The sequence below is a fragment of the Oncorhynchus kisutch genome, linkage group LG5, assembly GCF_002021735.2.
Source record: "Oncorhynchus kisutch isolate 150728-3 linkage group LG5, Okis_V2, whole genome shotgun sequence".
Classification (NCBI taxonomy): domain Eukaryota; kingdom Metazoa; phylum Chordata; class Actinopteri; order Salmoniformes; family Salmonidae; genus Oncorhynchus; species Oncorhynchus kisutch.
In genome coordinates this window covers 44439346-44454188 of record NC_034178.2, presented here as the reverse complement: position 1 = coordinate 44454188, position 14843 = coordinate 44439346, and the positions used below count along the sequence as shown (strand labels likewise).

At 41.9% G+C, this 14843-nt stretch overlaps 1 protein-coding gene across 2 annotated transcripts in view; it reads left to right on the top strand.

The window, feature by feature from the left end:
* The first annotated feature begins 12268 nt into the window (after positions 1-12268).
* Positions 12269-14843, top strand: part of LOC109891080 (ethanolamine kinase 1-like) — a 39257-nt gene continuing 36682 nt past the window's right edge. The window contains exon 1 of one of the 2 annotated variants that reach the window (XM_031825137.1): positions 12269-12766. In XM_031825137.1, coding sequence (XP_031680997.1) covers positions 12563-12766 — 204 coding nt within the window. In that variant the 5' untranslated portion in view covers positions 12269-12562. The remainder of the gene's footprint in view (positions 12767-14843) is intronic. The other variant, XM_020483379.2, reaches the window with a different exon arrangement.

Below are 14843 nucleotides of genomic sequence, written 5' to 3'. Positions count from 1 at the left end.
ATTTTTAAACAGGAAAAATCAGAGGGGGCACGAGCCCCTGTGCCCCCTATGGGCATGATGCGCATGTGTGTTGTGTATTGGATAACAGACCTGGATCTCATAGTGTCCTGTTCACTAAATGTGTGACACACAGAGATGGTGTCCCTCCGTTCAAAGAAAGAGAATAGAGCTAATTGAGTCATGAGGTTTTTTGTTTCAGTGCTACAACCTGTGTATTAGTCACTTCTACTCAGGGTGCGACAATCTGACAGGTCACCTGATAACCAAACACATCAGAGAGACACATGCCAACACTCACTGTCACCCAATCAACACACACACACACACACACATACACTTTCAGCTAAACTTAACACGTTATTTCAGCTAAACGTAAGACACACATTCTCCCACTCCCAGTGAATCCCAGAGGACACCAAGCACCTCTGAGCGGAAATACCTTTCCTCACCCTCATGTCTACTCATCACATACCTGACAGCTACAACATGCATGTGCATGAGTGCACACACACACATACACACACACACTCACTCACACAACCTACTCTAATTTCAGCTCTAATGTGTTTGCTGTAACATCCTACCTATGGAATGAACCTTACCAGGAAAAAATTCCCTATTGTGCTAGGGTCATAAGATAAGAGAGAGGCACACCTTACACACACACGAACACACCGGCTGTAACTAATATACAAGTCTGTAAGAGGTGAGTCACCTGGCTGCGGTAAAGTCATTGATTGTTCCTTGACTCAGCGACACTTGCTTTGTCTTTACTTCTAAAAGTATGGAGTTCCTTTTCTACAGCTCAATTTCAGTTTCAGATTCAATGTGACGTTAGACACGCTTTGATCACATTTTTTAAATATTTTTTTCTGCTTTGTAAAGGAAGTTGAAGTTGAATATGCGTTTATTAAGAGTCTGGAGTTAGTTATAGCAAATCCATCCTGTTTATCTTTTTATAGGAATTAGCCTAGTGGTTAAGCGCATTGGGCCAGTAAACTGAAAGGTCACTGGTTCAAATCTCTGAGCCAACTAGGTGAACAATCTGTTGATGTGCCCTTGAACCAGGTACTTGACCCTAATTGGATAAGAGTGTCTGCTAAATGACTGAAATACGGAGTTGTTTCTGTTTTGTGACCTCCCTTCAGTGATCAGGACATCTGTCCGTCCGCCTGGCCTGTTTACTGTAGTGTTGTTTACTGTTGTTATGTCTGGCAGGCCATCTAGTGGGTGATGTCAGAGGTCTGGTCAGGGCTACAGTGGCCTACATCCCCTGATAATCACAGACACTCTGCATCTCAGAGAGAGGAACACACACACACATAGACATAGACCCTCACACACCCACCCATGTTCAAATACACACACACACCAACTCAAGCACACACTCACACGAAGACAAGATAAACGGATGACCTATTTTATACGGACAAGTGAAGACATGCAGTAGCTCCATCTACCTTTCTCTGTCTAACTCCATCCCTCAGTCTCTCTGTCTCTCTCTTTACCTGGATGTGGGGAGTTTACTGAACTGGACATTCATCAGAGCAATTCCTTTCATCTCTGACATGGGAAAGGTCTGACTGAGAGCTAAGTGAGATCACAGATCTGCAAGTAAAATCACCATTGGATCCAATGGCAGCTAACATGGTTAATCATGGTTAATCAGTTCGTGACTTAGTTCGGTAGAATTACAGTGCAATGCATGTCCCATCATGAATGATTCTCTCAAGGGGTAATGAGGTGAGAGTTGTCCGCTGAAAGAAAGAAAGAAAGAAAGAAAGAAAGAAAGAAAGAAAGAAAGAAAGAAAGAAAGAAAGAAAGAAAGAAAGAAAAAAATAAAGGGGTAAAGAAAAAATAAAGAAAAAATAAAGAAAGAGGCAAATGGAAAAAAGAGAGAGAGAAGAAGGAGGGAGGTGTCCCATAGTGCTAGCGAAGGAGATTCAGCCAGTAATTCCCAGCCTCAGGGCTCTTTCTGAGAAGATAATCACATTACTGTACAGGGATGGGCTACAGTTCAGAACACAGACACTCCCCCACACACACCCCCCCAAATGCATGTACACAAACATGCACACACACACAAACAAACAAACACACGTACACACGTACAAACCCACGCACCATGCCACCCACAGGGAAGGGCAAACCCCCTTCAGCCTGTTAACCATTACCTGTCAGAGAGAAGCTGGGGGGTTTAAACCTGTTGACTCCCAGCTGTCACTCATACTGTACCAGGCCAATGGTCCCAAAACAACTTCTAGCCCCTCCCCTTAGCCCCCACCCCATCAGTGTTGGTAGACATGAAAGGATCCCCCAGCCTGGACACATGCACACACACACACACACACACACACACACACACACACACACACACACACACAGGTCTCTCCCCCTGCAGGACCCAGAGCCTGCAGGCTAATTTGTAGCTGATGTGTTGCTGGGGAAGCACAGCTTTGTCCAACCCAACAGTCCATTCAGGCCTGCAGTGGTTCTAAGCCCTCACCACACAGCTGCTGTCTGTTTAAGGTGAAAAGGCCTGGGCTGCAAATGAAAGGACGGAAGACAAACGAAGAGGTAATAATGGAGGAAGGGGTGGAGGAGAGGGAGTAGAGGAAGGGGGCCATGGGGATGGAGAAGAGTCGGGGAAAGAAGAACAGAGCAGTGTGTATGTGTGTGTGTGTGTGTGTGTGTGTGTGTGTGTGTGTGTGTGTGTGTGTGTGTGTGTGTGTGTGTGTGTGTGTGTGTGTGTGTGTGTGTATGTGTGTGTGTGTCTGAAGAGCAGAATTTGGAGGCTGTAGATGGATGTGGCCTGTTATTCACCTTTAAGGGGTGGAGTTAGGGTAAGGGTTAACAGTACAGAGCTCGCTAGCTGCTAGTCCTAAAAAATGGAAATGAGTTAGCCATGGCTCGTTGGTCAAAGCCTGCGGGGAAATAAATGTTTTTTTTGTATGGTTTTTGGAAAAACGCCCAAAATAAGGTCTGAGGTTAACACAGGCTTAGGGAATCTTATAAAAGTTTTGTTCTATGAGATAATATCAGTCAGTTAACATGACCTTAATGAAATATGAAGTCTTCATGTGCTTTATGTGCTTGTTTTGATGTCATAAATGCTTCAAAATTCACTGATAGAGATTACCTCATAAATTAGAACAAAATGTACTGTATAAGATCTCCTAAACCTGTGTATACCACAGACCTTATTTTCGGCATTTATCAAAAAACCCTCCAAAAACCCCATTCATTTCTCTATAGGCTTTGAACACCAAGCCATGGCGGAGTTAGCCTCCGTTAGTGCTTACAAAAAGACGCCATTACTATTGCTGTCTATTAAATGGGTTTGAGTTAAGTCTTTGTGTTCACTACCATATGGCCCACTGAGTTCAACAATAGTTCAAGATATGCACAAACACTCACGTGGTCACTTACCCAGACCTCACACACACACACACACACACACACACACACACACACACACACACACACACACACACACACACACACACACACACATACAACGACCCTATAGCTACCCTCCCACTCCCCTCTCTCCCCCTCCCTCAGTCAGAGCCCCTATATCTGTGCACTGACCCAAACCTAGGAGAGTGGCAATGCCCAAACACACACACACATCCCAACACACGGTATGGTTCCCAATCAGTGGCAGCAGTCTACCGTTGTCTCTGATTGGGGATCATATTTAGGCAGCCTTTTCCCACCTGTTTGTGGGATCTTGATTTTGTATTGTTGCTTGTTAGCCCTACACAGCTGCACGTTCATCTTCCATGCTGAACCTTGGTCCAATCCTTCCAATAACAAACGTTACAGACACACTCTGGAACTTTAGCGACTTCTAAGCATTTTTCAAAACTCCCACTGTGGACTGGGTGTGTTAATGTGTTGTTTATACATGCATAATCTACCGTATGAGCAGAATTATTGTCTTACCTCAATTAACCACAAAATCCTACATTTTAAAGCAACTGTTTTTCTGGAAGCTGTCCTATGCCATTTTCCCTACATTTTCCCATAAGGGCCAGCCCCCTAGCAATTTGAGTTCAACCAATGAGCTTCAGCCCCTCACCATTTGAGTGACAGCTAGCAAGAGGCACATGATGCACAGACAGCAGAGAGCGAGAACAATAACAATGATGTGGTGCTGAAATCTTGATATAATGTATGTGATGTAGTACCAATTTTCAGGGACCACTTTTGGCTCGTGAGTGCTACTTCCCGAACTACAAGCTAAAAAGTATACAAAGTACCGGAGAATGTCTTTAACTTGCTTCCTTTCCTTGTCCATCTAGATCACTGATCCTGTATTGGGACTCTCTCCTATAGGAGCGGCCTTAAATCAGCACATGTGGCATGCGAGAGACATGAGACTGGGACTGAACTGAATGAAGCTCATAAATGTCATTACACTTAAATTACTGAAACCAACAAGATAACAAAGGGAGGGGTAGAGGGGGGTAAGAAAGGGAAAGAGAGAGAGATGGAGATTAAGCAGTGCAGGTTGGGTTGGAGCCCTTCTGAAGCAGAGTGTGTGGGTGAGGTGGGATCCCCATTCTGTCAGGTTCAGGATAGATAGGAGAAAAGTAAATGAGACAGACAGAAGGAAAAGGGAGGAAGACGTTAGTTCAAGTTGAAATGGCAGAGTGTGTTAAAGAAGAGTAAGAAAGAGAGTTGGGGAGAGAGAGCATGGGCTATCCATGGGGTAAGAGGGAGGGCACAGGACATAAAGGCATACAGAGGAACTAGTGAAAAGGGGTCCCTATAAAAGTCCAGAGCTCTGTAAGGTCCAGATGGCCAACATAGCTTGGCAGATGCTTTGTATAACATTAGCATTCCTTGATACACAATAGGACAGACTTATAACATGTTTACAGACACAATGTTTGTTTTAAAGTGTTGCATTGTGTAAAGACTTTTGATTTTGATTAGCTATGCATTAGACATATATTTGTCTGCATTGTCATACCCAGCTCAGATATGACTGTATGTGAAATTGCATGCTTGTCCTGTATGAAACCACTGTAGTTAGTTTGTCTTTACCCTGTAAACCTGGATATTTCAGTCTGGTGACCTATTAGCTGTGGCTACAGTGGCTTAAAACAATGTCCCAACATTCTAATAAGCCACTTCCTTTATAAGCAGGGGTTTCATGCACCACCAAAACTTGAGGAGCCACAAAGTATGTGAGGATAGCTGGGCAACTAGCTCTCACAGTCTTATGTCAGAATTAGACATTCATCCATGTTTCTCAAACATCAAATTTTAAAGTTGTTGCAAATGTCAAATTCTGAAGTGCTCAAGGTTAAGTTTAGGCAATAACTCTGAAAACTTAAGGTTGGGCATTAACTCTGAATGATTACAGTAAGGGTTAAGGTTTGGGACAGGGTTAAAACAAAAATCTCAAAAACTGGATTTGAACTTTGGTTTCAGAGGCAGAGGCAGATCCTTATCCCCATCCACGTCCACAATGCCCTAGTAAAACCGAAACTTACTTGCCCCTAGTGTCCGGTTTCCACATCATCTCCCGACGTCCTCAGACATGGATAGACGTCGAATACTGACTTGTATCACGGGTGACCTGGCTGGGCTGGGGGGATGGTCTGGAGGGGTGCTACTGTAAATATGTGTAAAAAAAAAGCTACAAGATATATTCTAGATATAGGACAGAGACACTTCAAAATCTTATGATAAATATTGTGACTGTCCTTTTTGACATTTATGAATGTGTTATTCTATGGCGTGTAGTAGTTAAGGCCAAATTCAATATTTTATTTAAAAAAAAAATGTATATACAGTACCAGTCAAAAGTTTGGACACACCGACTCATTCAAGGGTTTTTCTTTATGTTTACTATTTTCTACATTGTAGAATAATAGTGAAACATCAAAACTATAAAACATATGGAATCGTGTAGTAACCAAAAAAAGAGTGAGATTCTTCAAAGTAGCCACCCTTTGCCTTGATGAAAGCTTTGCACACTCTTGGCATTCTCTCAACCAGCTTCATGAGGTAGTCACCTGGAATGCGTTTCAATTAACAGGTGTGCCTTGTTAAAAGTTAATTTGTGGAATTTCTTTCCTTTTTAATGCGTTTGAGCCTATCAGTTGTGTTGTGACAAGGTAGGGGTAGTATACAGAAGATATCCCTATTTGGTAAAAGACCAAGTCCATATTATGGCAAGAACAGATCAAATAAGCAAAGAGAAACGACAGTCCATCATTACTGTAAGACATGAAGAACAGTCAATGCGGAAAATGCCCAAAACTTTTAAAGTTTCTTCAAGTGCAGTCACAAAAACCATTAAGCATTATGATGAAACTAGCTCTCATGAGGACTGCCACAGGAAAGGAAGACCCAGAGTTACCTCTGCTGCAGAGGATAAGTTCATTAGAGTTACCAGCCTCATAAATTTGCAGCCTAAATAAATGGTTCACAAAGTTCAAGTAACAGACACATCTCAAATCAACTGGTCAGAGGAGACTGCGTGAATCAGGCATTCATAGTCGCATTGCTACAAAGAAACCACTACTAAAGGACACCAATAAGAAAATACTTGCCTGGGCAAAGAAACATGAGCAATGGACATTAGACTAGTGGCAATCTGTCCTTTGGTTTGACGAGTCTGAGCCTTTGATGAGATTTTTTGGTACCGTGTCTTAGTGAGATGCAGGGTAGGCGAACGGATTATCTCCGTGAAGTTCCCAAGTGAAGCATGGAGGTGGAGGTGCTTTGCTGATGACACTCCCTGATTAATTTAGAATTCAAGGCACACTTAACCAGTATGGCTACAACAGCATTCTGCAGCTATAAGCCATCCAATCTGGTTTGCACTTAGTGGGACTATTATTTGTTTTTCAACAGGACAAAGACCCAACACTCCTACAGGCTGTGTAAGGGCTATTTGACCAAGGAGGAGATTGATGGAGTGCTGCATCAGATGACCTGGCCTCCACAATCACCCGACCTCAACCCAATCGAGATGGTTTGAGATGAGTTGGACCACAGAGTGAAGTAAAATCAGCCAACGAGTGCTCAGCATATGTGGGAACTCCTTCAAGACCGTTGGAAAAGCATTCCAGGTGAAGCTGGTTGAGAGCAGTGATGGAAAAAGTACCCATTTTTCATACTTGAGTAAAAGTAAAGATACCCTAATAGAAAATGACTCAAGTAAAACATTACTTGAGTAAAAGTCTAAAAGTATTTGGTTTAATATACTTAAGTATCAAAAATAAAAGTAAAAATAATTTCAAATTTCTTATATTAAGCAAACCAGATGGCACCATTTTATTTTTTATTTTCCGATAGCCAGGGGCACACTCCAACATTCAGACATAATTTACAAATGAAGCATTTGTGTTTAATGAGTTCTTCAGATCAGAGGCAATAGGGATGACCGGCGATGTTCGCTTGATAAGTGTGCCAAGCATTCAAAATGTAACGAGTACTTTTGGGTGTCAGGGAAAATGTATGGAATAAAAAGTACAATATTTTCTTTAGGAATGTAGTGAAGTAAAAGTAAAGTACAGCTACACAAAAAAACAACTTAAGTAGTACTTTGAAGTATTTGTACTTAAGTACTTTACACCACTTGTTGAAAAAATGCCAAGAGTGTTCAAAGCTGTCATCAAGGAAAAGGGTGGCTACTTTTAAGAATCTCAAATATAAGATATATTTTGATTTGATTACTACTAAATATATACTTTTCTGGTTACTACATGATTCCATGTGTGTTATTTAATAGTTTTGATGTCTTCACTATTATTCTACAATGTAGAAAATAGTAAGAAATAAAGGAAAACCCTTTTGACTGGTACTGTATATATATTTTTTATACCAAAGGGTGTCCTAAAATTCTGAATCAAATAGCTAAGTTACATATAATATAACCTTAAAACAATTCCATATGTCAGCTTAGAACCCCCCCTCTGCATACATGTTGCGCTGTCTGTATTCTCCTGATTGTTGATTCATTTTTTAAAGGAACTAAATATGCTTCTCTGCATCTCTGCTGTCACGAACCGGCTCGTAATACAAAGGGAGACAACGCAGAGATCAAGGAATGACAAAAATATATTTATTAACTAAACTATATACAATTAACAATGGTGTGTGTAGTTAGTAATCCGTAGTGCAAGTGAGTGGATGCGTGCATAGATGGTGAGGGGTGTTGAGAGGTGCAAAATACCACAACCAAAAATACATTGTGTCTACGTGGAGAGAGTAACCTCAATGAATGGGGTAAAGGTGTATTTATCCCTGGGACACACCAGAGCCCAGGTGTGTCCCATTTTGCTGACAACCTTCGTGGCTCTGCCCAGCAAAGAGAAAGAATTCGGCAGACAGAGTGGGTGGGTCGTCACACTGCTAATATCTGGGTAAAAGATTGAATGGAATGTGAATCTAATTCACTATATTTAGTTATTGCTTGCATTTCTAAAGTCTAAGATAGTAAGACAAGTTAGCTATTCTAACTTGATTAATGGCCTAAATTGGTAGCTAGTTATGAGGTTGGGAACCTATCTGGGCTGGCTAAATTCATAAAATTGCTAGGTGGCCAGTAGTATTACAGAGAAGCAACAACTAAAATTATTATTATTATTTAAACAGGACAGAGCTGAGGGGGTACGTGCCTCTGTGGCCCCTATGGGCATGGTGCCTCTGTTTACAAGGACTGCATCAAAGCATTTCCAAGAAAATGTATTTGCTCAAACATAATATTTATTGTACTCACAAAGTGTCCAAGTTTGTCACACAGGTCCTTTGTTAGTAAGTGGTTATACCGTATCCTGTTGTTTATACTGTTTGGATTTATATCATTGGATTTGCTGTTTAGTTCATCCTTTTTACCATAATAATTGTTGTGCCTTTTGGAGTTTGTTTGCCATCATTACCACTTACCAACAAAGGAACTGTGACAAACCTAGACATTTTCTGATTACAATAAATATGAGGTTTGACTCAACCAATAAATTACATGTCATGCTTTTTCTTGGAAACGCATTGAAACAGTCCTTGTAAAGGTGTGTAAAGGAAGTGGCCTATTAGTATGTTGGGGACATTATTTGAAGCCACTACGAAAGTTGAAAACTGTATCTTAAGGCATCTTTCTAGCAGCAGGCTCCTAGCATATGTTAGTGACACTATCTCAAAGCCTTTAAATACACCTCAAACAGCAAACTCACACTTGGCTACTTGGTGTAGAAATAACCATTAAAGGGAGATTCCACATAAATAAAACCGTTTTCATACAATTTCTATAGGATAATAAATCACCAAAAAAACTTCTATACACATTTGGTTTAACATACAAATGGCTCTAACATTGGCTTTACAAATCAGTCCTTGACTCCCTAGAGTTTAGAAGAAAGCTGTGGGTTGTATAAAATGGACAGCATGTACGTACCTGTTTGAACTGACTGTGCCATGGTAAATGTAGGCAGTGAATGACCCTACCAACCCTGTGTGTGTGTGTGTGTGTGTGTGTGTGTGTGTGTGTGTGTGTGTGTGTGTGTGTGTGTGTGTGTGTGTGTGTGTGTGTGTGTGTGTGTGTGTGTGTGTGTGTGTGTGTATGTGTGAGTGTGTGTGTGTGTGACAGATTAATGGTACTCTGATTAAGTGATGACATAGCTAATCATTAACTGAGCACCATCTAAAGACCATCTGTCAACTCTACAATAGAGTTAGATCCCCCAGTCAGTTAGATGTGTGTGTGTGTGTGTGTGTGTGTGTGTGTGTGTGTGTGTGTGTGTGTGTGTGTGTGTGTGTGTGTGTGTGTGTGTGTGTGTGTGTGTGTGTGCGTGCTTGTGTGTGTGTGTGTGGATGCGTGTGTGTGTATGTGCTTGCATGCATGCAAGTGTGTGTGTGTTTGTGTGTGTACCGTGCACTCCCCCTTTACCACAGCTGTGCAGTCAGTTAGATGTGTTAGTGTGTGTGTGTGCTGTGTTTTTATCTTTGTCTTTTTGAAAGTGTGTTTGCATTTGTGGGTCAGCCATTATGTGATCATGTGTGTGTGCATGTGAGTGTGTGCATGAGCCTTTGCGTTGGTATGTCACCTAGTGTTTGACAGTGTGATTGCATGTGTATAAATGAGCCATTCAAGACTTATGTCGAGAGGCAGAGATGCACTACTTCCCAAACACACCCATTCAGACTCACAATCTATCAAACTTAAAATGTGTGTGTGTCAACATGCACTTTGACATGAGAAATTGGGTAGGGCGTGGAGAGGGACAACTGAGTTTAGTTTAGAATGGAGGAGTTGCTTCATTGTGTGTGAGTGTGACTGTGTGTGTGTGTGTGTGTGTGTGTGTGTGAGAGAGAGAGAGAGAGAGAGAGAGAGAGAGAGAGAGAGAGAGAGAGAGAGAGAGAGAGAGAGAGAGAGAGAGAGAGAGAGAGAGAAAATGTGGGAATGTAAACATTTCCTCATGGCTCAGATATTCATGGAACGCTGGTGCATTTAAGCTTTGAGCTGCCCCACCTGTGCAGGAACCTGTGCACACACACACACCAGTGGAGGCTGCTGAAGAGAGGATGGCTCATAATAATGGCTGGAATGGCGTGTAATGTCTGGAATGGAGTGAATGGAATCAAACATAAAAAACATTTGATACCATTCTATTTACTCCATTCCGGCCATTTTAATGAGCTGTCCTCCCCCATCAGCCTCCACTGACATACACACTCTCTCTCTCTCTCTCTCTCTCTCTCACACACACACACACACACACATACACACACACACACACAGTGGCATGTCCAGTACATTTTAAATTGGGTGGCCAAGGTGGGGCACAAACCCAGTTTAGGGGGGCCATAATATTTTGAAACTTAATCGATGAAAGGTGGATTTGTTCAATATAATAAGTTCAAAGCATGAAATGCATCAGCTTCGGTTTGGTACATTTCCCTGTGCAAATAAATCATAAATCAATTCCAAAAGTCTTATTACAGTGTTTGCATTCAAGGCCAGAATTGTATATAAGGGTATTAGCATACAGCAGTAAATTCCCTTGAAAGTGACATCCAGAGTGTGAATTACACCATGACATTTGGACGGTCACAATCTTTTTAACGGGACCTCCCTTTTTATGGGATTTATAGTAAATACATGTAATTTAACTGTAAAGAAATGTATTAAAAAATATTACGTTTTAATGTGTCATGAACACAACCAATCAAGACATTTTGATCTGATTGTCAAAAAAGTGATGGTTTTTGTTTTACTTAATTAATTTTGTGGAAAAAGTAAGGGGTCTGAATACATTCCAAATGCACTGTAAATACAGGAAAATCTATTTCTTATTGCACTGGGCATTTAAAGTATATAGAATTATTGTGTGTATATATCTGTGATTGATTTAGTGATTGTAAAGGGGTTGATAACAATTTCAGTCTCCGGACTTAAAACTTACTGACGATGACAGTTGAGGGTAGCCTAGTGGTTAGAGCGTTGGACTAGTAATTGGTAGTGTTCCAAGTTCAAACCCCTGAGCTGACAAGGTACAAAACTGTTGTTCTGCCCCTGAACAGGCAGTTAACCCACTGTTCCTAGGCTGTCATTGAAAATAAGAATTTATTCTTAATTGACTTGTCTGGTTAAATAAAGGTCAAATAAAAAAAGTGCAGATGGAGGATATCAAGGATCTGGAAGGAATGTTCTGAGATCTTTATCAATGTGTTCTCATATAACATTTTAGAAAAAGGTTCATTGCACATATCCTCGCAAGGTGAGGTATTAAAAGGAATTGATAACAGGGGTGTCAATAATTTTGACTCCTACCTTTTTATAACAAAATCTCTTTCTCTAAACAATTGCTTTAGTATAAAATAATATGAATTCCCAATTTTTGGCATATAATTTAGCTCAGTATTAGCTAAATCTTTATTAAGGGTGTCAATAATTTCAGACCCCATTGTATATTGAATGCAATAACATTGCTTGCACTGGTAATCGCCTGGTTTTTGCATTACAACACTGACACCCACTGGATGAAATTGGGGGCGCCCCGCACCAAATTATGTCTAGTGCCTGTGACTACTCAATAAGCCTAAAATGTTGTGCAAAAACAATGACATGTGAGGGCTTTCTGATCCAAAGTAGGTCCTCATTCAAGGTTATAAATGTTGCAACTCATGTTATTTAATAATGACTCGTTGTATATGATTGGAAACCATAGCGCTTGAAGAAGACTCTCTGGTGCTCTTCGGCTCCATTCGGACAAACTCGGCTTAAAAAGTGTGCGTGCTCCCCGTCCGCGGGTTGGAGTGCTGTCGTCACACAAATCTTTGGTTGTCATTCTCCAAGCCCACCGGTGTGCGTGTCGAGCATCGGATGATTTCGCGAGGGCGGTGCCAAGTCGGAGGAAATCGTGTCGTGGACTGACCGGCTCCTGAGAAAACCGAAGAGGATCTGACCGGTAGTTGCATCTTCTTCATCAGCGCCGTTGCTTTTCACACCGACAAGCCCCTGGTTTAGCTAGCTCATTTGCGAACAAACGTTAGCCGTTTATACCAACCAGCTCATAAAACAACTGTTAGCTATTTTTTTATGTCCCGAATTCCAGAAATATCTGTTAATTATTCGAAACGGAAAATTAACCACATTATGGAGACTGAGATACACGTGCCTGTTGGGTCGCCGGTAATTCGAAAATTCCCGATTTTCGTGGAGGAAAATAATGTAACGGATGGAGCAATGAAGCTGATAAAGCAGCTTCGGCCAGCGTGGGACATGAACCATGTCAAGACCAAGGTAAGGTTGACAATTCTCCACTGAATGATGCGCCAATGGTCCAACATCACTAGTTGGCTAGCTAGCTAAAGTTAGCATAGCTATCAGACCAGTCCCTTGATATATTCCTCGCCTTGTGCATACATTTTATCATTGGCTTCTTTTGCATTTAGTTTGCAGTTAGGTATTCAAACTGAGATGAAAGTTAGTGGTGTTAGCTAGCTAACGTTAGCTTGGTTGAGCCCTGGGAGTAGTAGTAGCTAACTAACTTACCACTTTGATGGATTCCTAGGTCGAATGAATAAGACATTTTCGTGTCAGTCTTCAGTGCTCCATAGATCTATTGATAGAAATGTCAAATGTCTCTCTATCTTTCAAGACGTGACGTATTTAAAAGAGACCGTTACAGCAAATATAGCTATTGATAACTAACCCCTTTTTTGTCTGTGGTTACAGAAAGTGTGTGTGGATGAAATGTGTCCAGTAATCTGTATTTGTCAGTGACCAGCTGGCAATGACGTGAGGGTCAGGCAGCATTGATGACGTTAACATTAGACAGCAGAAATAGAGCCTGGCTGTATGTATTAGCTCAAAGCCCCTATCTAATTTACATTTTCCACTGCCCTGATAGCTTCTTGTAAATACAGGCACCTTGAAAGCTGTCCACTCAGATAAGATGGACATGGCAGTGGCAATGCTGTGTGTCTGGAGGATTACAATACCCTGTGAGAGTCACCCATGGTCTGATGACCACTTCATATCCCCATCCTAATTGCCTCACTCCTGACCCCAGACACACACCTAATTTTGAATTCACACAAGACACAACTCACCCCCAACTGCATAGGCACACAAACACGCCTCACTCTTATCTCCATACAAACTGGAATTGATGTCCATTGATAGACCTAGCTAGGCCTATTTGTTACCCTGTTTGTGTGAATTACTCTGACCCTGCCATGTTTAGGGTTCCTGTCAGTCATTCGGGGAAATGCATTATTCATTGGCACTAAGCAGTAGGTAGGCCTGCTATCGGGTGACAATTGTCTCCTGCCCAAATGTCAGCAGTTTTATGGCAATGTGTTGACATGTGAGATATATGACATATGCTACCAAGTCTCACGTCAGAATTAGATGTTCATCCATGTTTATAACGTCAAATTTCAAAGTGTTTAAGGCTAAAGTTAGGCATGAACTCCAAATGGTTAACATAGGGGTTAAGGTTAGGCTTAAAATAAACATATCAAAAACAAATGTCTATTGCTGGATTTGAATTTGCGACCTTTGGAATCAGAGGCAGATGCTTACGCTCATCCGCCATCTCTGTTCACAAGTTAAACTTACTTGAAGGTAACAGACTCAATGTTGCCGCTAGTGGCCGGTTTCCACGTCAGCTCCTGACGTCCTCAGACATGGATGAAGTCGAATACTGACTTGTATCACGGGTGACCTGGATGGAGATATGATGATGACACTAATGATACATGACACACTGGTTTCATTGGGGCCTTGCTAGTGAGAGTAACTTCCCACTCCTCTTCTAGTGCTGACAAATCTAACTCCCCAGTCATTCTGGGTTGTTTTGTACATTGAGGCCAGAATGTGACTGTCCCCGCTGGATATTTACGTGTGTGTGCCTAACCTAATCTGGGCTGGTCACCCCTTTTGCCCTGTAACTGAGATCGTGACACTGTTGACCGTCCGACACAGCTTTTCTCAATGGGAGCCACCCAAACAGGCTTTGTCTGCCTGCCTTTGTCCCTTTAACCCACACAGCCCTGTGCCAGCACAGCCCAATACAGCTGCTCCCCCAGGCATGGGCACATGCCAACTCTGAGAAAGAGAGAGGACAAATTGAGAGACGGAGACTTATAGAGAGAGAGAAAGAGAGAGCTGGAGGACAGATGGAGAGGGAGACAGATACGGAGGGAGGCAGAATGAGTCCAACGTATACGGAGGGAGACTGGGAGAGTGAGAAACTGTGTGGGGGGGGTACTGGAACACAACTGACCTGACTGTGCCACCTGGACATGAAGGGGCGGGGGGCTTTCAGTTACTGTAAATATCTAGTGTCAAGTCCAGTCCCAAACATCCAGCC